This window comes from Colius striatus, chromosome 10, assembly GCF_028858725.1.
Source record: "Colius striatus isolate bColStr4 chromosome 10, bColStr4.1.hap1, whole genome shotgun sequence".
NCBI lineage: Eukaryota > Metazoa > Chordata > Aves > Coliiformes > Coliidae > Colius > Colius striatus.
In genome coordinates, this window is record NC_084768.1 from 8,387,478 (window position 1) to 8,410,690 (window position 23,213).

Here is a 23,213-nt window from a genome sequence, read left to right on the forward strand (position 1 = left end):
TTCAAGGGAAAAAACTTGGCTAACACAGAAGGTACTGAATGAATCTCTCTTATCACAGCCAGACTCAAGGAATGCTGCAATTTTCTTAACATACAGAAGGCAAATCCTTCAGCATTAAAAAAAAATGGTGTGGTTCCAGTGAAGTCAGGTGAGTTACATGAGATGACTTTACCCCAGATAAGAATCTGGTCCACCAAAAAAATATGATGTCTAGAAACTCAGTCTTTAGTTCTGCAGCTTAGGTAAAAGATACAATTTGTTATGTAAAGAAATGCATCATCCTCATCATCTATTTAACTCTGAGCCCATAACCTTTATTTTTTCCCTTATAACTTTGAACTCTGAAAATTAATTGAAAGTGTGTGATTTGGAGAACTTTTGAAAGTAGGAACCAGGTACTTTTAACCCTTTCTATGACTGCAAAGCTCGCAATGAGCAGAACTTGTCATTGCTCTTTCCCACTTCACAGTTAACATGTCACCACCTCACATTGTGTGCTTCTCAGATAGACCTGCTCCATTTGGCACTGGTAACTGACAAAACATACAGCAGTGAAGTGTGAGTTTACCATTGAGGAACTGCTAAAAGCGAATGTTTTTTTAAGAAGAGCTGCTATGTAATACTACTGCCACTCTGCATGCAGGTCATCCTTTCCACCAATAAACCTCAAACCCAGAATGAGAACCCAGAAATGCAAATGGAGACTTCTTGCAAATGGAGATAATTTGTAATAAAATCACTGGGCAAAAGCCACAGGGGCACTGGGTAGCAGAGGTGCTGGGAAAAGGCTTTCTCTCAGGTCCTCTCATTGCCTCTCACAGCCTCATCCATGCAGGGATACAGCTATAAGCTGGACAATGAAAGCACCCTCAATGGAAGAGGGCCAGAAGGTTAAGGTAGCCTCAGAGGATGACTTAAAGCTTCTTAACTGACCCTATTTTTAAGTTCTTACTTTTACTCCTCCTGCTGACCTCCCTTCCACACTGGCAACTCCAAAGCTGAGGAACCTTCCAGTGCACTTACTTGGCAAAACTAAGCTGACCGAGCAAGCAAGTGTTGTGTTTTAGCCTGCACACTCATCTACCTGTGCATATTCCCAAGCTAACAAGGAGGAACCTTCTCCTCGCTCCCTCCAATCTTTCTAATCCACTCATACTGATAAACAGGAAAAAAACCACAGATGGGGAAAAAACTCTGTATTAATGCAGAGTTCATTGGGACATGCAGGGCGGAGCAGTCACAGAGCAGAGACTGACACTGCCCCAAATGTACCATGTTTCCCCATCCCTGGCATTTTGTATCTCACAGTTTTACTTGTCCAACAAGAGCTTTGTAAAGTATTAGCCAGAAGATGAATGAACTGGATATGCTAGTCAAAACCACCTAATCCAGAGAGGCTGGCAGTGCTTAGGGGGCTATCCAACACCAGCCCTTGGGACTGCACTCCAGCAGTTTCCAAGCCTCTCCCTCTTTTCAGGATCAGGCCTTGGGTTGCATTTCACAACTTTCCAGTTTGTCTTTTCAGATAACTATTGTACCATGAAGATGTAAACAAACATAAAAGTCAAACCCAGAAGCCTGTATTAGACTCACCATCTGTGCAGCCAGAAATACTGTCTAGCACCTGAGTAAACAGGCCAAACATAAATTCATGGTTATGAAGAGGAACTACTTCATGTCAGACTATTGGCAGATAAAAGGCAAGCACATTATTTTAAGCTTTAGATATTTGTGGGGGAAGAAGTGATGAAAGAGGAGGAGGAAACAAGGATGAAAAAACGCACCAAAAGGAAAATGAACCCAAACAGTGTCCCTGAGTCTGAACTGAACCATGACAGCTCCTCTCAAACCTCTTGCTGCGGATGCCTTATCCTTTCCTCCATCCTGCATCCCTCTGAAGTCGTGGATGACACCAAGAACAGACACAATACACAAGGGGCTATTCCTGTGTTACCTGCAACCAGCCAAAGTCACCTGAAATCATCACGCAGACCTTGTCAGATGGAACACACACACTGAAGGAGTTGGACAAGTTCTGGATAAAGACCAGGTTATCCAATCTCACCAGCCCAGCCTCACTGCTGACTGAGGAGCAGAACCCGCTCTATCACCTCCCCTCCAAGTCTCTTGGCCCAGTTGGACCCGTTGAAAAGATATCCATTTCTCCCAATAACTGTTTATTAAAGCCCTCTGGAAAAGGAGTTCTGTCTGACCATCTTCCTGGTCAAGACTACAGAATAGTCTAAATTAATGGCAAACACACACCAAAAATATGCAAAGGAAAATGTGCTCTCAGAAGCACAGTCACGGCTTCTTTAAAACACTCCGTACTTCTGTCCAGTCTGTAATTACAGATCCAATTTCGGACAACCTTCCAGACAATTCCCCAACACACTTCTCACTCAGCCTTTATTCCAGGATCAGCCACTGCCCCCTCACTCAGGGCAAGGGCTTTCTGGTGTCATTGAAGTGAACAGGACCACACAGGGAGGAAGGGGCCGCCGGGTATGAGTGAGGGGCATAACCTGCTCCTTGCCAATGTAAACACCAAATACAACATAGTAAACTGAAACTACAGAAGAAATCAAACAGGAGTTTCCCTTTTTCAGACTTCCACAGCCCAATTACCCCGAATTAAACAGGCGGCATGCAAATAATGATCCTGCCTGTGTACTGAAGCCAGGCGCTGGCACGCGCTCCGTCAGCTTAACTAAGACACCAAGCTGATTGATTTAACACACACGTTCCACAGGTGCACCTGCGTTGCTGCAGTTATGGCTCTCAGAAGTTGCATTTCAAACCCCTATTTCAAAGGTTTACAACCCTGCTGCAACAGGGACAGTCAAGCTTTCTTCTTTAAGGCTGTGTTATTCTTCACCATTATATCCCTTTAAAAGCTCGGAAATAAAACTCCGTTTCCTATCGACTTTGTCCTTCTCAGGACAGCAAACATTGTATTTTGCTGTAGTTTTAGGACACCGCTAGCTGAATGTGTCCCTGCCCTATTTATGCCCTTCTCTGGAGCACCTGCCTGTACCATCATCACCAGTTACTGAAGAAGCATCTGCACAAATGTGGTGACGGGGCAGGAGCCTCTGCTAGGGGACATGGATTAACTCCACGCAGGGTGACACAAAGCCGCAGTTACTTTAGCCACGCTTGTCCCCCCAGCGCTAACGCAGAGGGAAAGCTGCACCCAGGGCACCTGGCTGCAAAGCCCACGGCTTATTCCACTGCACCATCCTTTGAAAATTGAAAGGGTAGATCCCTCCTGAGAAAAAGTGACCATGATTAGCTCCAGAGAAGGCAGCAGCCACTCTTAGAGGAGCTCAGAAAGCAGAGCTGTGCAGGGCAAGGTGACGCAAAAGGCAACAGCGATACTTGCCATAGAGGCACTTTTCCATCATGCTCGAGAAGTGACACAAGGATAAGTGTTTCATCAGCATGCCATTTAATTAGTCATCGTTAGGTATCCTTGCCTGAACAGTCTCCTTCTCCAGTTTGTTGCCTTACTGAACCACTTACACCTACACTAGTACCTTGAGACTAGAGGTCTGCTCTCCTGGGTGCTGTACAGAAGGTCAACAAGAGATGACAGTAGCAACTAGGGCGGAAAAAGGGACAATTATTACTTCCATCTCACAGACACAGACTGAAGCACAGAAGTCCCATGTAGTGTAGATCTCTGCTGTGTGCTCTGATGTTCACAAGCATTGAGATTTTTGCCTGAGGGACTTTAACCTATCCATTCCCTACAGAAACAGCTGGGCATGGGGGATACTTCTAGATTCTGTTCTGGAAGTTTGTTGCCAAACTCATACATGTGCTCAAAGCAATATAGTGATCCCAGCTATGACTTTGCAGACCTATCCAGCTAGTACACATCAATACAGCCACGAAAAGCACCGTGGCACTCACATTTCCTTCTCGCTCCCTCACCTTTGGCCTTCCAAGATGTTTATTCTCACAGGGAGCCACAACAGCATTTTAAACGGTTATGACGTGATTGCTTGGCAGGATCCATCTGGCAGAACAAAGATTTGAATTGAAGTTGCTCATGGCCCAATCCAAGACCAACGTTCCTTTTATCTAAAATGAGATGGTTAATTCCCAAGGGCAGAGTCCCAGCCTCTGTGCGGATCACGACACAACTCGGGGCCCTCTAAAAATGACAATGGCAAAGAGTGGAAGGTTATGCCTCCTGCCTCCTGTGTGGGAGTAAAATTCCCTGCAAGGATTTGACAAGGGACCTTGAAAAATTAACCTCACGGAGCTCCTCATCACAGGAAGGTTCCCGACTACTATTTTTACTTGGCAGCTAGGCCCTTCTTCAAAATCAGGGTGATATTTCTTGCCAATTTTGTAAGTAGGACAAAGTTCCATCTTAACTTCAATACCTCCTTAAATATTAAACAATTTATAATGTGCTAAAACTGTAACAGATTGTGCCAAAGCTTCAAATTCTAAATTAATACCAGCTTCCCACCCACTGAGTCCCTGGGCAAAACCTTGGAAGGACAGAAGAAGCAGATTAACATTTCAAAGCTGAGCCTCAGCCTTCTCTTAGCTATCACTAGGTCTCCAGGGCAAACAGTCACTTCCCTTGTTGAGCATTCAGGAATGCAGATGGCCCTTTCTTGCTGTGGCAAAACCCCAGTCACCCTTAAAGGGATACTGGTACTTCAAGGAACTGCAACAGGAGTGAAATCTGATGTACTGTAGGAAAGAGTCAGTGTAAATCTGAGAATACAGGAAATGTAACACACTAAAAATAACCAATATTTTCAGGCAAGTGGAAGAAGGCAACAGTTTAAAGAAATATATTTGCTAAACAGAGCATCAGATTTATTTTTAAGGGTGAACTACAGGCCACAATCACTCTTAGGAGGTTTTGAAACAGGAGCAGTGCAGTATTAACCACTGACAATGCTCAATTAATGAAAAACACATGTTTTACTTGCATAAATTACATTTTCTTTCACCTCAACACTTACTACTCCAAAAATGGATCCAAACATAGGATGACATATTTATCTACTGCCATTACTGCATTTCAGAAAACCCATACCCTGATTGTGTAAGCCTAGGGACTGGTGAGCACAGACAACTCCTGCACTTAATTTTTTGGCTGCCTTTATAATCCAAGGAAATATTCAAATGAAGCAAGGAGATTCCTAGGCAATCTCTGCTTCTCATCAACCACAGACAGCTACCAACCCTCTACAAGGATGACACCTCCCTAGCCATAAAGTGCAGTCATTACCTCCACATCCATGCGTACTACCCCTGGAATGCAGTTCCATATCTCTTGCTTTGCTCTACCTCTTATTACTTCTTTTGCCTGGTGTTTTGAAAGACCTTTCTGAAAGTAATTACTACAGAGAACAGCTGATAGAGGTCTTTCGTTTCAAATGGTAAACATGCCCCAGAGATTTCTGTAAGCATTCTCTGTTACCATGAAAAGTCCTGGATTCTTTCTACGGAGGAGCCCAATGATCTGCAATGTGTGGCACATCCGTGCAATATCACAATGCTTGAAAGCCTCTAATGAAAAGAAATGTTTGTAAATACTCCTACTTAGAGAGGGATCCTTACTTGTTACAAGTAACAGGCAATCACAAAACCAGTGAGATACTTAATGTACAAATATTGCTAGGTTATTTGCTATTATAACTGGTTTCTAATGTAAGAAGCCATTTGGGAATAGAAATATTAATATTAATCAGAGATTAATTAGTTATCTGGGAATTCTACAGCAGTTTCTTACCAAACCCTGAAAGACGTGAGTTATGTCTCAAAGGATGGGGAAGAAGCTAGACAATATATTCTCTGATGCCTAAGAAACACATAATTTCACCAAGAGAGTACCTGAAGAATACAAAGACTTTGATACAGAAAAACAAGTGTTGAGACTGATCTGAGCCATCCTCAGATAAACTGTGGAGGGCCCTTCCAACTCCCATCATTCTGTGATTCTATGAACACCTGAGCATGCCCACCCAACCCTGCCAGCTCAGGTAAGAGATGTGGGGCTCGTTCCAATTAGCTCAGTACTAAAAAAGCCAACAACGCCTGTAAGCTGCCTTATGACTGCAAAAACCTGCGAGTGCATGTATGCAAAGGAACTGTTGCAGCATCTACACCTTACAGGCTCACACGTCCTCTGACACAGGCTTGGTGCAGTCTCACAGCTGGTTCTGAAGCACAGCTCCCCTGAGCCACTGCAGCGAGCCCCACATCTCTTACCTGAGCTGGCAGGGAAAGTGGCAGCACCAGCGTTAAAGACTGCAAGCAGGTCCACAAGGACTTAGACTGACATTTTTTACGTTGCAATTTGCATCCAGTGTGGAGAATTTTTTGCAGTTTACAGTATCAGGAGCATCTCCACCAAGCATCAGCTTGGTTATGTATTTTGCCCTTGAAAAACACGTGTCACAACTGGCTGTAATGAACAAAGAGTAGGATTCAATAGCATTTTTAGATTCTGAGTATTTATTAAGAGGCCTGTCATGAATGCCTTGTTTAGGTAACTGAAGTTATGGATACCAGACTCAACAACTTAACATACAAAGTGCTTGTGACCTCTGCAACAGGACTCCCTACTCATTTTAGAAGGAGTATGTAGCAGTTTGAATGTACTGACTGCCTGCACCAGAGCAAGCTGTGAGTAATCCCCAATGGGAGGAGGCAGGGAAGAGGATGTGGATGCCTCTCCCATCCTCCCCCGTCTAATGAGGACAGACCATTCAGTAAGGCAGGGCAAAACCTCCAGGAAATACATATAATGGGAGTCACTAAGAAGCCTTCATCAGCTTTGAGATAGCATTAAGACTTGGCTCATTTTCCTTTTCAGTTTAGTGATTTTGGTGATAAAATTACTTGGCTCTGAACACTTCAAAACACCCTTTTCTATCCACATGGGATACGGTCACGTTTTCCCTTGCAATGTTTTCCATTTGTTTCCACAAATTACCAAAAATTACCTTCTCTTCTTCTTTTAAATGATGCTAAACTAAACAATGAAAATACACAAAGGAACCTATATTTTCTTATTGAATAATTAGATACTGTCTTTGAATACACAAGCAAAGTGTGACATCCAATAAACACAAGAGAAAGCTCCAATTAGCCCAGATAATGCTCACAAACCCAACAGGGCTTTACAATGATATGGAAACGTCAGCACCTTTGTTTTACATAGAGAAAGTGGAGCGCTGGGAGCAGCCACAGTCAGACTACATTATGTCCAAGAATCTAGACCCCTTTATTCCCTGACTAATTAGCATCTCTTGTAATGGTGTTCCTTCTCATACTATGATGTGGTATCATACATCAACAGACGGGAAATATTACCCTTACTCCTCTGGAAATAGCTGTGATTTGTCTGTAAAACACCTCAGTATACATTAATTTTGCTTATTTGGGAGTTGTGTGAAATGCTGCTTTTCTAATTAAAATATATATGTAAAGATTAAGAAAAAAGTAAGAAAATTTTCTTAGGAAGAAAACAAAAATCAAGTTTTGGACAACTAAAAATCTTTCAGTTACTGTCTTTGGTGCTCAAAAGTGAAGTATTCAGAAAGCCGAGATTTTCCAAGTCTTTATCTAATTTGAAAAATACAAATATTATTAAGCAACAAAAGTTGTTCCATGTAGAACCAGACACAGAAACAGCTGGGTTACAATTGAAGAGAGGTCCAGACACCTAGTGATAATTTTCTGTCCTTTGATAACATCACTTGTCCTCACAGAAGGACAGCACACACAGGAAAAGAGACTACAAATCCATTTGCAGATGCAAACCAAAACTCAACTCTTCCTGCACCAAAACCCAGCAGCCATTAAACAGCAAACCAAGGCATGCACACCAAGATTCAGAGAAAGCTTTGTGTTGCTTCTGCAGTAACTCAAGACAATCTCTGACAATCCACAATCCAGCTTCATCCAGGTAAAATCTCTGCAGAAATCCAGAGAGGAACCAGGCCTCTGCCACGCTGCATGCAACAACAAGCAGAAACGATTGGTGCAACAGAGGTTGAGCACAGTTAACAAGCACAAGGAGTTGCTCAACAGAAAAAATAAACTTGGAGAGAAAAGAAAGTGGTTAGTCATGAGGAATCATAATAGCTCATAGTAAACAGTCCAGTTCATCAAATAAATGAGCAAATACCCCATGCTGCAAGGTGCTGGGGGCTTCTTTGAAGGGAAGTGCAAGCTCTGCTTTCAGTGCAGTCAGTCATTGAGTTTGGTGGTGAGAAGCCCCAGTTCCCACAAGGGAATGCTGAACCTCTGGATGCACCAAAGATGAGCACAGCTCATGGCTTTCAACCCAGAATACACACAGGAAGGAACAAAGGCACATTCCATTTACCAGTGCATTTACAGACACTTGCAAAAGCAACTTGAAAAAATAAAATCTCTGCCATCTGACTGCAAGACCTCACCAGCTCCCACTCTCAGTAACAAACTGTCTGTGCCTTCTGTTCTGGACTTCAGAAATAAAAGCTCAGTGCTGCAAATACTGTGTCCTCCAAGGAGTCCCAATTCAGCACATGAGGTTACACAGGAAAAGCCTCTGAAGGCTTTGGATTCGTATCTGCGGCTTAAGGAATGTGCAATTAAAATCAGCTGCTCCTAAAGTGGCAGAAGGGTGGAGGCTGACAATAATAAACCACAAGCTCCTGTACAGTCATTTGAAAACAGTGTCTTCTCCCCAGCTCTACCAGATACTAAATTAGAAACAGTTTTGGCAGCTTGTTTGTCTGCTGCTTATGAAGCAAAAGGGAAAAGACTTGGTAAATTCAGCTGACAGGTTCTTGCATTTATCCTGGGCTCAATCACATGTAAATCACTCAACAGTGTCAAAAGTCCCTCAGCTGGCTTCAGCCAAGAAACAAAAGGCCCAACCAAGCACGGTGCTACAGGCCCTTCATTCCATAAGCATACACATCTCCATTGGACTGTGTGTGATAAGAGGAATTAACATCAGCAGCTACTGTTGGCAACTGTCAACAGAGAATCGGCACAAACCTTATCTGGATCACAATTCTCTGTGGAAGTGTTCAACACGATGAACAAGATGCACTGGATAGGAGAAATCACATCCGCACCATCATTAAAAGCCCTTCAGTTACATGCTGCATACTCAACAGAGCAACTTGCCACCATACAGGAGGTATTCACATGATACCCAACCACATGGCCTTATTAAAATATCCATATCTTTCAGCATAAATGTCCAACTTAAACCCACTCTAGGCTTTCAAACCAGTATGGCTACACAAAACTGCCAAGCAGATTCAAGGCCTTCTATTTTTCTCTTTAAAAGTGTTGTGACACACAAACTTCTGGGCTTTTCCCAGAGCAAATAGCCATTACAGCTTCAAGCAGTAGTGCTTTCTCTCTGCATAATGTTTGTTATCAAACCAAGGCAGGCAGGCACAGCAGATTCTGAGGGATGCCTACGGGAGAGAAATTGACCCAAAACTCAGTTACAAGCAAACTTCTGTCACATTATGCAGCCTCAGGATATAGACTCATGACTTAATTATAAATACTTTTTCTGCAGACTATCTCCTACAAACTATCACTCCATGTTAATCATGCCTCTGAAGAGCATCTCTGCTCAGCACAGAACTGAATAAGACAAGCCAGGAGCTTATCACATCAACCATCACACAATGCTGTTGGATGGGAAAAGTCAGAGCCTGCTTCCAGTTAGCATGACCTTTTCCAGGATTTTTAGAGACTCTTGCATATATTTACTGGAGAACACAACACCAACAGCATAACGAGATACCAGAACTGACAACAGGGCTGACAGTAACGTGACCATCAAATTTGATCCTGTATTGAGAATTACATGTGAAGATCAAGAGGACTGAAGCTTTGAGTATGCACACATTGATGCTGGCAGAATGGAAAAACCTTAGAAATAGGACAAAAAAGTGGAAGAGACAATTCAGCTAAAGGACAGGATACAAGGAAAAACAGTTATGAGAAATATGGGTAGCTGAGGAACAGTTTGGAGACGTACTATAGAGATTTTGCTTTATGAACACAATGGGAAGTAGAAAGGCAATTCAGCCAACTTGTTCCAAAATGAAACCACACATGAGACAAGTAAGCACAGAAGCCTGTGGGATCAAAATCCAATGGGTCCTTCAAAAGCAGGTGTCTGTTCCTCAGCTATCTACTGCTGCTGCAGGGAAGTGGATTAAATGGCCCTGAGTGCTCCATCCAGTCCTCCTCTGCTAATAGCAGGGGTCCCTCCCTATTGCCTAATACTGGATTATGCAAAAGACTATACAGAACTGCCAAGTCAGGGCTTTGCATTATCATTCCACACCCCTACAGAGATTGCTGTGATAAAGCATTAGCCCTGGACACACCACTCTCATTAATCCCTCCTTCTTCATGCTCACTCACCATTAAGGCTGGGCACACAGCTGACAAAGCCAGCCTTCTGGTCTCCTTGTACTCACACAGCTGATGCAGTGGGAAATGACAGGAATTCAGGTCCTCCTCAATCCCCAGAGACTCTGGCACGGCCAGATCTCCTTAAAGATGAACTTCCAGCCTGCAGCGGAGTCATTGTTCTAAACTAGAGGTCAGCCTGAGTCTGGGAGATCCTTTCTGAGATGATATGCACACAAATGTGCTCTGTATGAGAAAGCTTTAATGCACTACGTTGGAAGCAGAGCAGTACATCAACTGAGGAAACTCTACAGGACCCTACTTCAAAGCAAGAGAACTCTTATAAACTCAGAACACTTGTACAGACTAACAAAGTCAGGGCACATTTCCACTACTGCCTGACCTGATCCATCCTTGAAGAAAACATGGTGCTGTAATACGTGTTTTCTAAATTGACTGCTGCAAAGGGAACTGCAATTGAGCCAAAGCAACAACTCAAATCAAAGGAAATCTTCCAGAAATTGTTTCAGCTTGAAAAAGTTTGCAAAACTCTGGAAATTTTTACCACCACGCTGAAGTAATTTTGAAGGTTACTGATGGGCCATGCAAGAAAATCTGACTTCAGAAAGGGAGATTCTGACAACAGCCTTGTCATGGCTTAGCAAGGAGCAGCTTTTGCTTGGTAACAGGGGGAGGGGGTTGCAGTGAGAACCCAGTAAAAGTTCTCTGACTCTTCCCCGGCTCCTGGGTTCAGACCCACCTCCAGCCCGGCTGGGCCAATCTGGCGCCTCTGCCAGCACGATGTAGGGATGGGAATCTGAAGCGCTTGCAGGAGGTGTGAGAGTGACACATGATGGAGGTGGCCACGCAGATCCCGCAGAGAAGGAGGAAGGAAGGAGGAGCAGGAGACCAGAGACCCCTCTGCAGCCTGTGGTGAGAACACAGCTGTGCCCCTGCAACCCATGCAGGGCAATGGCAGGGCTGAGAGCCGCCAGCAGCTCTGGGTGAGTGCACCCGGATGGGCGAGAAACTGTGTGAGGTGGTGGCCACGGCAGAGGCCGTGCTGGAGCCTGCGGGCCCCAGAGCATGAGAGGCAGGGAGGAGCTGCAGCCTTTGGGATGAACGCATGTTGGAACTGCCCGTGCAGGGCTGCCGGGTGTGTGAGGGACCCTGCGGAGGTGCAGGGAGGATTGGTGCAGAGCCACCTGCCCTGAGGAGAGGCAAACCATCAAGAATAGACTGACTGCAACCCCCATTCCCTGCCTCCCTGAACCTTTTATGGGGGGAGGAGGTAAAAACACACGGGATGAGGGCTCTGAGCCTGGGAAGAGGGGAGGACTGGGGAGAAGGTGATCTTAAAGGGCTGGTTGTGCTCTTCGTTGTACCACTCTGTGTTGTTTTGTGTTGGTTATGTTTTGGGGTTTTAAGGTTATGTTTTAGTTGATGTTGCATTAAATTATTTTCTGTTTTCTTCCCCAAGCCCAGTAGCCTGGTCCGTTTTGTCCTGGACCTTGAGCAGCAGTTAAGCCCTCCCTGCCCTTTGGCAATCCTCAGGTCTTTGGTACTTGAGGCTAATCGTGGTCTTTTGTCCCCTGATGGGCCTAAACCATGACAAGTCTACATTTCACCTGCTCTGGAAAGTAGATTGTAAATTTGAAAGTACATATACATCCCTGAGAAATAAAACCACATTCAGTTTTCACAGTAACATTTAAAGAACCTCTGAAGAGTAGATGACATACTGTGGTCCCACTCTCAAGAGTGACAAGAAACATGTGAAAATAGCTACCTGAAGTACATGAGCTTGCAAAGAGAAACACACATGCATATAGGATTTTGTGCCCCGTCCTGGTTGCCTTGGCATAAGACAACTAATATCTGCTCAAGGGAGATACTTGTCCTACAAAGACTCTGCAGAAACACAAATTTCCAGCCACATCAACTGATTTGCACGATAGAGACCTCCAAAATCAGTAGGTTCTGCATGGAATTGTTTTCATAAGTGTTACCAGGTCTTAGATCAACAACATGTCAGCACTGCAGTATCTTTCCAAAAGAAAGAGCCACACACACCTTCTTCAGTCTTTTGTGTTCCAGGCATTACTTACAGTTGTATGATGAGAGACACTGCCTCCAATATTGAGGTTTTTGAGAAGCTGAGGAGACCCTCCATACTGCCCTGAGATCTGCTTCCTGACTTCAGCAGCCACAGTTCTGAAATGAGACAGGAACAACATTATCTCTGTAAAAGAATTGCAATGAAGATCAAGCACATTTTACACTGCTGTTGGAATGAAACCAAATACTTAGTGTGCTGGCTGGAATTAGAGTGTCAATGGCCAGTGAGAACAAACCGTGTGGTTTTAATTCCCAGAGAATCACAAAAGCCCTGCAAGGCTGCATGTACATGTTCTTAACAGCAATTGCAGGTTTTTTCTTCTTATGAACTGGGCTTTTGGCACATATGTGGCAATAAAATGCATGTGACACTGAGCACAAATAAACTTGTTCCCAGCAGAGGCTCTCCTGTTCCTCCCAAGGAGAGCTCTCCTCCAGCACTCTCCACAGCCCCTCAGCCTGCTCACGTCTGTTCCTCTGCTCTGCTCTCCCATTTTCATCCATTGCCTATTCTTTGTTTTTACAGTCACAAACATGAGGACAGGTAGCCACTTTCCACACAAGAGCCAATCCTCTCAACATGCAGCTCAGCGGCAGAGAAGCAGTCCGGTGCAGGGCAGGTTGGAATGTCTGAGGGAATGACACATGGGAAACACACTCTCACAGGCATGCACACTCACAGACACACACACTGTGTCACAGACATGCACACTCTCACAGACATGCACACTCACAGACATGCACACTCTCACAGACATGCACACTCTCACAGACATGCACACTCACAGGCATGCACACTCTCACAGGCATGCACACTCTCACAGACACGCACCCTCACAGGCATGCACACTCTCACAGACATGCACACGCTATGTGCTGCTGGCATTCACAGGAAAGCTTGGGATATATGAAAATGTCTGCTTGGCATGGAAAACACTCTGCATCTGTGGCTGATGAGATTTAAAAGCTTGCCCCCGGGTTGCAGACAGTCTCTGCTTTAAGCCTGAACTCTCAATCAGTGCGTGTTCTGTGTCACTCCTCACCATACAAGCCCTTGCCCCACAGCTGGCAGGAAAAATCAGAACCTACATTTCACCACACAGCACAACACAGAAAAAAAGAACAATCTTTCCCGGTTTTCAAGGGACATACATTGTTTCCAGATGGAAAGTACAGCCAGAGGAAAGCCATTCTCAGCTGTGAAACCATAGCCAATGCCTAGCCACGTTACTCAGCACTGCTGCTCCTGCGTGCAGTGGCTCCTTATGAACCTGAGACATGATTTGTGACAGAACCCAGAGGGGTTCTTGGTCCTTCCTTCTTCTGCATGTCAGCCTCAGCCAGCTGGAAGCTGTGCTGCATTTGGAGCACAGCCTGTCAGTACACAATTCCAGCTACAATTGTGCTTCACCCCAACTTGAAGCAAGATCAGCTGCTATTACAGCATTGCTTAGAGTCACTATGACTTTGCATGGATGCTATCATGCTGCCTGACAGCATCACCATGCAAAGGTCATTTGATGTTATGAGAGAAGAAAGGTGACAAAACAAAAAGGGTGGCACTGATGAACACAGCTTCTGACCACGTGCTTGGCATCAATGGCTGCTTCATGTTGCTGCTCCATTAATAACCTCACTGGATATTAAAAATTCCCCTGAAGCATGATCAAAGTCAGAAAGGAACAACCTCCAATCGATTTGACCGAGACACCACCATTATTTTCAAGTCTTAAGTGGTCCTACCTCTTCACCTTTCACAATTGCCAATGAAACCTCTGCTCACATGAAGTAACTGGCTACTGTCTAAATTCCTGAGTAGAGTCTGCAGGACTTACTACTACTTACTCCAAGCCTGCAGTCTAATCACAACTCTTGACTATCTTTCTGTACCACTGCATTCACAAATGTATTCAACACCATTTCCCCTCCTGGAAAGCATCATGCTTCAGACATTTAGAAACCATCTCCTAATGTAATCTGATCAACAAGTGAATTTATGGGTAATCTGTTTGGTGTTGTGCCAACATCAGTTAGGTTCAATAGCCCTCCTCCCACTCCTTCCTACTTGCAAGGTATTCAAAAAAGAATAGGTGCATCCCCTCCCAGGCTTCCCCCTGCAAGGCTAAGGGAGGTCAGATCCTGTCATTGCCTTTCTGCTCCTTTGATCACCCTGGTGGCTCTTCCCCTCATTTGTTCCAGTTGGCAGTCACACGTTTTAACGGTGTTTCCTCCTGATTGCTCATTCCAGCTACAGCCTGACCAGGGCTTTGTAGGACCCAAGGAATATTTTTCTTTTGAGAAGATACCTCAGCTTACTATTTTCAGGACTCCTTTCTCCCTGCTTCACCACAGAGGTTCACTGTCACCCTGAAATTGATAGCACACTTGCCTTCTCCTGAATTTCCAAAAGCTGTTTGTCCATGGCAAATGCCATCCACTCATGACTACTATGTTATAACCCTGAACACTACTCCTAGCTAGAAGTTATGCTTCCTAAACCAACTTAGGTTATTACACTGTGTATTACACTGTGTACTACACTGAAACCCGACCAGAAAAGAGAAATAAATCCAAAACAGTCTTCAAATGAAAAAAAAAAAATCAGAAGAGCCATTAAAGTGCTTGACAATTAAAAGGAAAAAACCAAAAACTCTGCCTCTTTAATTCCAACCTGTAACCTGGGATCCTTAGACAAACATTCCAGTTAATTACAGCCCACAGCCTCATGAATGTCTATGTTTAAAGTACATCTTCCCTAGTCACTTCCCTTCTGACCTTCTTGGCTGGTTAATTATTGTGTGTGCATGTGGTTCACACAACACACAAATAAAAAACAAAGAAAACAAAGGAGAGGGGGAAAAAAATCCCCTTGGAAGTAGCTTCTAAAGCAAAACAAGACTGGTCATTCTCAAAGTACTCCGAGCCACAAATAAGAAAACGAAACCATTTGTTTGCACTTCCATGTTTCTTTACTACACACAAAAGTAATTCCTGTTTCTGTGCAGCCTACCTGCTCAAACCCCCAAATTGTTCCTGTTATTTTTATTTCTTTGTCCTTAAGCTTCATACTGGAGATAGCCGTTCTTTTTGCCTTCCCAAGAGAAGGCTCAGCAAATCCTGTCTGGTTATACCAAGCAAGGTTGAGAATTCCGTTTCACAGAAAAGGTGGGTCAGGATACAGTCATCCAGATCGTCTGCTGCAGTGATTTCAGGAAGTCTCTCCCTTCCATAGCCCTCCCCAATTTCCAAGAGCAATGCAAATCGTTTGTTTCTCCCCAACCTGCTAATTACCAAACTGTTACTCCTGCCTGTTCTTCATCTCCTGTGTCACGTGCAGTGACTCCACTCTCAGCGAGCCTTTGCCTATTGAGAAAGACAGCCTGGTACAGTAAGGCATCTGTGCCAATCCATAGCAAGGCTGCTTGTTCTCTCTCAGCAGCAAACTGTATTTACATAGTTTACTTTTTAAAGTGAAAGCGTCCCTCTTTGTTCTGCCAACTCAATCGCATACAACTCTGCACGTGGCTGTAAGCATCTTTCTCTATACTCAGGTCCGAAGCCCCAAACCAGAATGGCACTGGGAGGCTTTATCTGTCTTGCCACTGCTGTTGAGATGACCTGTCCCTTTGTCCCTACGTGCTCTGGCTCAGCTCTCCTGCCTGGAGGTCTGCTCCATCCAAGTTTGAACCATGGTGTGAGTCACGAAGGATGTGTCATGGTGGATCAGGGAACCTGCTCAAGGGAGAGTTGTGGCTTTGAGCTACCTTGCCAGTTCAGCCTTTCTCCTAAACCCAAGGACCTGTCTCCTTCAGAGCTAACTTCTTCCACTGAAGTGAAATGGGTTTGATGAGGCTGAGGATCAGCCTGATCCTGACTGCTGCAGGTAAGTGTGGGCTCTCAAATTAACACATAAGACATGTTCCCTTTTTCCTTACCATTGATTAAAATAGAAAACACCATACAATGCTGCCTGTGGTGCTTTTCTGACAATATTTAATTATTAAGGCTGAAAGTGTCACCTCTCAGCTGCAGTGAAGGGAACGAGCTCCCAAGACACCTTATTATGAAAGTCACCACAGGACCAGATTCGTCAGCAGAGATCAAAGTCACATCTCACATTTTAAAAATACCAAACACAACCAAACAAGGCAGCTTTGTACAAAGAAGCAGCTTTGCCATTGAGCCCTGGAGATGAACTGTCCTCCTTGCTTTCTCGCTTGCTTTCAGCAGTCAGAGATTTTGTCAGGCTTCCCAGAGCGCATCCGGCTCCTGCACGAGACATCCACAATGGCTGAACGGGGGCAGACAACATGACTTCTGCAGAACAGGAGGAAGCTCTTCTGAAGCTTCCGTTAAAAAAATACTTTCAATTATCCATGATAGTGTTTGGCAATGCAGACAGCATGTGGATGTGGGAAGAGAATAAACCATGATGAGCATCCTGCTGCGACCACCACCATCTCTGGCCTGATGCAGTGCTCCTGGAACCCAGTGGCAGCTTTGCGGTCAGTTTCTGTGGGTGCAGGTTTCACTCTGTCCCTGTTTACTCTGAGGCAGGGCAAAAGCAGCTGTCAGTCTCCCTGACACATTGCTCAGGGAATGTAAAAGGGTTCTAAATGAACACAAATGTAAATTTAGTCTCCCCAAGTCACCTTTTACAGTACCCCATCAGCATACAGGAGCGACAAGGAGCTTCAGCAGAAAGAAGATGCTAGCTCTGAATGAAGTGTTTTCCCCTCAACTCAAAACCATAAAGACAAGCTGTGATTAGTCCAGAAAGCTGTCTAAATAGAACATAAGAGCCCTGGATGATGGGGAATTTCCACAGCACTGAATGTCTGAGAGCAGGGTCACTCCCTTTCAGCCAAGGCTCTGAAGACCCCTCAGCCCCAGACTGCAGTGCCTCATGGCACCATGAGGTTCCTGTTCACATGGAAACACCTCAGAAGGGGCTGGAGCCACGAGGCTAAAACTAATTTTCTCCTGACTCCAGGGAGAGACAGGAAAACTGGTAATTCTCGGCAAGAGAATGAACACCTCTCTGGGTTTTGTGTGAGGCTGAAATGCATAGTGATACTGAAAGTAAGGCGGGGGTGTCATTCCATGTCAAAAGGATCCTCTTTTAACTGTGGAAGCAGTAAAGGAAGAACAAAACTCTTTCCAAGGAAAGAGTTTTTCAAAAGTTCAAAATGTGATGGTCTGACCAAGGCAGTAGCTCTGGATTCCCTAGATAACCAGACCTGAGATGGTCCAGAGCAATGACGTGGCACTGAGACGGGGGCTCAGGTGAAAGGCTACAGGATTCTGCCTGACTGGAGTACCCTGCATGATGTTTAAAGGGTGATTTATTTTCTTTTTCTGTATTTGACCTCTGAAAATCCTGCATACCATTTCCTCTGCCTGCCCCTGGAAGGCCTGGAGTGCCAGGATACAGCATGCTTCGATTTACTGGGACATTCAGGAACTCAGAATCGACCTTTCTGGAAGTGGAGTTTTCACATCCCATGTCTCTGCCATGAGGCCCCACAGCCTGGGAAAGTGCTGGGATAACATAACTGGGAACCTGGGGCGCACAGGGGTGAAGCGGCGGGTGCTCAGCAGGGACAGCACAGCACAACCCCTGAGGGGCCATGCACAGCACCTGGCTTGGTCAGTACTTAACACCCAGCCCTGCTGAGAGCGAGCAGCAGCTCAGCTGCTTCCTCAACAATAACGGACTGACCATTTGGTTTTTATAGAGACACATTAAGGAGTGAATTTTACCTCTGCTGGTGTGGATCCTGCCTTCTGCTAACCCTTCTCTAGTCCCCAAACATGGTTATCAGCTGAACAGGAGCACCTCTGCTCTTACATCGAGATGGAAACAGTAGTGTCCATGCAGCCACAGAAGTACAACGATGCAGAACAACATGTTCCAATACAATTGAATAAAAATTCATTATCAATATATTTCCAATTAAAAATTAACAACTTCAGGCAAAATTTCTGGTATTATTAAGCCACTATACTAAGTTTAACTCAGGAGTTTCTTCTGATGGAGTCGAGAAGAATTAGTAAGTACACGTGATGGCCAAAGTTCAGGCTAAAAATCTGTTCCAGTTGAAAGCCTTCCAACAAAAATGCAGCGTGACCTAGTCAGAAAGATACCTTGCAACAGTCTTAAAGGTATTTTGAAACTGCTGTAGAGGTGATAGCTGATACCCAGTATTTAAAGATTCCAGTAGTAGTAAACAGACCAAGCATGGCACTGGAGCTCGGTGTGTACCCTTGAGGTGCACCACACTGGTTGAAGAAAGCACAGGCAGGAAAATCAGGGCTCTGAAAACCACATCTGTGGTCTCTCTAAGAAACAGAACAGTTGACCTCACGTTTCTTTTTATACCACTACTGCAATAACCAGATTAGAAGCTTGCATCTGTTTGGTAGGTAAGCTTTAAAGTAATTTACTTTCATGGATATGAATTACATCCCATTTGAATTACAAGCTACCAGGCAAACCAAGGGTAGCGTGGCTATTTCCTGTGAATAAGACAAATGCTACGTCTGCCTCCGTGAGCAAGCCAAACGGAGGGCAGAGTGGGAAAATGCAATGGATTTATTCTTCTTTAAACAATGGAACTGGGGAGGGCTTCCAGCAGCCACCAACACAACTCTGGGGACTTCAGAATGCTGCTTGCTTCCATCTCTCATCCTCTAAAACAGTAACATCCACAGCGGCATACTCTGTGTCAGCGGGAGAAGGGCTACAGCCCAGCCTGGGCGCCTCTGGGTTACAAAATCTCATCTGCCCACAAGTTTTTGCCTTCACATACGCTGGATGTGCAGCCTAAGAACCAGGAACTTGAGATTTCTCAGAAGACAACATTACAATATGGGAAATCCCAAAGAGAAATACAGCAGTCTTACACGTCAGCATAAAAGAAAGAGTTGGAGATGCAAGAGCTCTGCTCCAGGAGGAGCTGACCCTATCACAGACCAGCCAGGCCCTTCTGCAGGCACAGCCTGCAGGAACCATACACTCCACAAATGAATCCGACATGTGGGAAAGCCCACCTCTGCCTGCAGACACCCACACTGCTGCTGTTGGAGTGGGCTGAGAACACACCGAGAAGAGTAGATCCAAAGGTACAGAAAGGTGGCACATCTGTGCTCCTGCCTGATGAACCTACTGCAGAAACATTGAGAGCACTCACAGTGGTCACCCCAGGGCCATTTGATTTAACTTCCTGCCAAGGTTGCTGGAACTCTTGCACTTGCACTTCTAGTAGTTGTCCCTCATGTGACTATTTCTATGACTACAATCAAGAATTAGGAAAAATGGTCTGGCAGCAAATCCATCTCTCTCTCTGTTCCTGAGACCTTGATCCTTTACATTAACCCCTAGCTGGTGTGCATCAAACTTTGCAGAGAACAATGAGTGAAGAGCAGTGTTTTCACCTCGTCTTTGGATCCTGAGCGGGGTGGGATCAATGTCACTCCTCTACCTCCTGCCTAGCCTTTCCTTTGACCTCCTTTTTCTTTGCCCGTGACCCTTCTCCATCACAGCTCCTGTAACCACAGCTGTTTGTACCTAGTTTTCCCAACCAACAGTACGAAAATAATACTGCTTTCACTACTGTCCACAGCCTCCTGAATAGCACCAGTGAAACTGATAGTTCCCACTTTCACTCTGCTGCTAGTTACAGCTTGGAGGGGTACCCACGGTCACCAAGGGCAACGTGGTCAGACAGAAAAACTGTGGTTCCCACCTGGAACCATATACCTAACTTGGAATATAGATCTACAGAAACCTGGTATTAGCAGGTAATTTCCTATAAACATTCCTCCTGAAAACAAATCTCAAAACAAAACTTTATAGAATACAAGGATGTTTAACACTGCAAATCTCAAATAGCTCTGCATGTGCAAGGAGCTGTGCTGACATTAACCAGCTGCTTATCACACACAAAAGGAGCTGTTTTCTCCATTTTGCAGGCAGCGAGGAAAGCAGAAGGCAGGTCTGCCGTTCGCAGGGACGGGCTGCAGCGTGCTGCGGCCGGCAGCGGGCTGGGGCCGGCAGCGGGCTGGGGCCGGCCGTGGGCTGGGGCCGGCCGTCCCGGCAGCGGCGGGCAGGCGAGCGGGGCCGCGGCGGGCGGCGCGGGCCGGGGCAGCGCCGGGGGCGGGCCCGGCACCCCCGCACCGGCAGGAAAACACCCGCCGCGCTGCCGGGCGCTCCGGGCCGCCCATTGTGCGGCGAGAGGAGACCGCACAATGCGCCCGGCCGGCCTTTGTTCACGGGGACCTGAATTAAACAGCTCTTCTACTCCTTTTTTTTTCCCCTCCCTCCCCTTCCCTCGGGAAGCAGCACCGCGCCTGGCGGACACGCCGCGCACACACACGGCCGCATCCCCCCCTCCACCCCTCCCCGGCTCTTTGTTGCAGACGAGGGGAACCGCAGCCCCGCGGCGCCGGCCTGGGCGGACCCTGCCCGGCGGCCCGGCCGGGGGCTGCTCACGGCAGGCCCGGCGCGGCGGCCCGGCCCCGCTGCGGCTCGGCTCGGGCCGGCCCGCCGTCGCGCTGGGCGCCCTGTCAGCAGCCTGAGAGCCGGGAGGGCGCCGAGCGCCGGCGGGCCGCGCCGGGCCCCTCCGTCCCTCAGGGGCGCGGCGGCCGCCCCTCTCCGCGCCGGCCAAGCCCGACAGCCCGCCCCTCCCCACGCCGGGGGCCGGGGCCGGGCGCACCCCCCGCCCCGCGGCCGCGCTACCTGCTGATCTTCTGGGCGAAGGCGCGGCGCTCGGCCATGGCCGCGCTGCGGGGCTCCGCGCGGCGGCTCCTCGGCGCTGGCGGAGCAGGGGAGCCGGGAACGGGCGCCGTAATGCTCCGCGGAGACGCGCACCCGCGCGGCGCAGCCGGCCCAGCTCCCACCCTCAGCGCTCGCCGCGCCCGCCCGCCTCCTCCCCTTTCCTGGGCTGGGGCCGCTCCTCGCAGACATACGGCGGGGCGGGCGGCCGCGGGGCGGCGAGGAGTGGCCGTCCGCGTTCCCCTGCCCATCGCCGGTGCCGGGCCCCGGGCCCTCGGGCCGCGCTGGGGCGGCGGCTCCCGGACCCGGCCTCCACTCCCCGGGACTCGGACAGGCTTCGCCGAGCGCGTCCTGCCATTGCCGTGCTGCAGACCGAGCGCGCCTTAGGTTCGGGTCGCCCTCGCTGCCGCGGGGCCGCTTTACTCCCATTGAAAACCGGAGTGGATTGGGGCTGTTACATGCAATAGCAGCCCGAGTCGTGGTTTGGGAAAATGGCTCTTCACTCGGCTCATGCCACCCGGCAGCTCACCCCGCCGCCGAGCGAGACCTGCAGAGCTCAACTGGAGGGTGCGGACAGCGGAGGCCTCACCTCTGAACCGCTGCCAGGGTCTGGTCCGTGCTGGGCCTTGGGATGCAGCCCTCCCCGCAGCCCAGGCTCTCCTGGGTCTGCCTGGCACAGCCTGGTCCACACCACCGCCCAGTGTGGCACTGCGGGATGCCATGGATTGCCGTGCTCCTGCAAGCTGCCCGTGCCTGCAGGGATGGAACTGGGCTCATGGTCAATCACACTGTCTATAGTATCAACTTTTCCTTCATAAAGGCTAAAAATCGTCCCTAACAGTGATTTAGAAAATGGCTGGGCTAGTGTCACAATCATCTTTCCATCCAAACAGGTCGTTGCCACCAGTCTCCCTAGAAATGCGGTCATCCTAATGGGAAGAGGAGGTAAGGGGTAGGGAGTTAAAAAATAGCCTGTTTTGGCACTTCAGAACAAGATTGAGCATTTTAGGAGGTAATTCAAAGCCAACATTACATGTCATACGCTGTGCATTAATCTAAACCAGAGAACTATTAATAGTAATCCAGGAAGTGTCCAAAAGCAGCGAGTGCTAATTCACCCGCTTCCATCTGTCTGCATGGTGTGAATGTTTCCAGCACGCTGTGGCTGCAATCTGAGTACACCAATTTTTCCACTCCCAGAAGCCACTGATTTCCAGCTGCATATAATTATTCTGTGTTTCTGTTTGTATATGTTTACACAGGGAATGTCAGGCCCTGAAATCTGCAAATACATACATGTGTTGGTGATCCTGGTGGAGTTCAGCAAACTCTGTGCAGAGATGAAGCAAATGTGGTGTGGGTGAGACTGTGGTCCGCCACAGAAACGTGCTGTCAGTGTTACACAGATGCACACACACATGGAGACACTGCAAAGCAAAGACCTATTGTGTGCCACTGAGAAAGGGCTGCTCTTCTCCAAGGGGGAGAGGAGAAAATATTCCCACAAATGTCTGCCAAGACAAAGACTTTTGCTCTTGAATGGCAGCTACACATAGAACTGCACACACGGTAAGCCCACCACAGAGTGGGCAGGATAAGCCAAAGAGCTATTTACCTTCTTACAGCCACATAAGTTTTGGCTGCCTCACCCATGGAAGTGTTTGAGGGCAGGTTGGATGGTGCTTTGAGCAACCTGGTGTAGTGGGAGGTGTCCCTGCCCATTGCATGGAGTGGGACTAGATGATCCTTAAAAGGTCCCTTCCAACCCAAACCATTCTATCATCCTATGAGTAAATCCTTGTACATAGTGTGTGCACTTGCAAGAACAGACCTAAACATGAGACACCACCAGAAAATTTTCCTCTTTCCATCCTATCTGGAATTTCCTTTCCAAAATGGCATC

General features: G+C 46.9%; 1 protein-coding gene across 6 annotated transcripts in view; it reads right to left on the reverse strand.

The window, feature by feature from the left end:
* Window positions 1-21,381, reverse strand: part of DOCK7 (dedicator of cytokinesis 7) — a 104,230-nt gene extending 82,849 nt beyond the window's left edge. For all 6 annotated transcript variants that reach the window (XM_062003332.1, XM_062003334.1, XM_062003331.1 and 3 more), the window contains exons 1-2: window positions 21,275-21,381; window positions 12,525-12,630 (exon numbers count right to left, since the gene is read on the reverse strand). In XM_062003332.1, coding sequence (XP_061859316.1) covers window positions 12,525-12,630; window positions 21,275-21,312 — 144 coding nt within the window. In that variant the 5' untranslated portion in view covers window positions 21,313-21,381. The remainder of the gene's footprint in view (window positions 1-12,524; window positions 12,631-21,274) is intronic.
* Window positions 21,382-23,213: the final 1,832 nt, after the last annotated feature.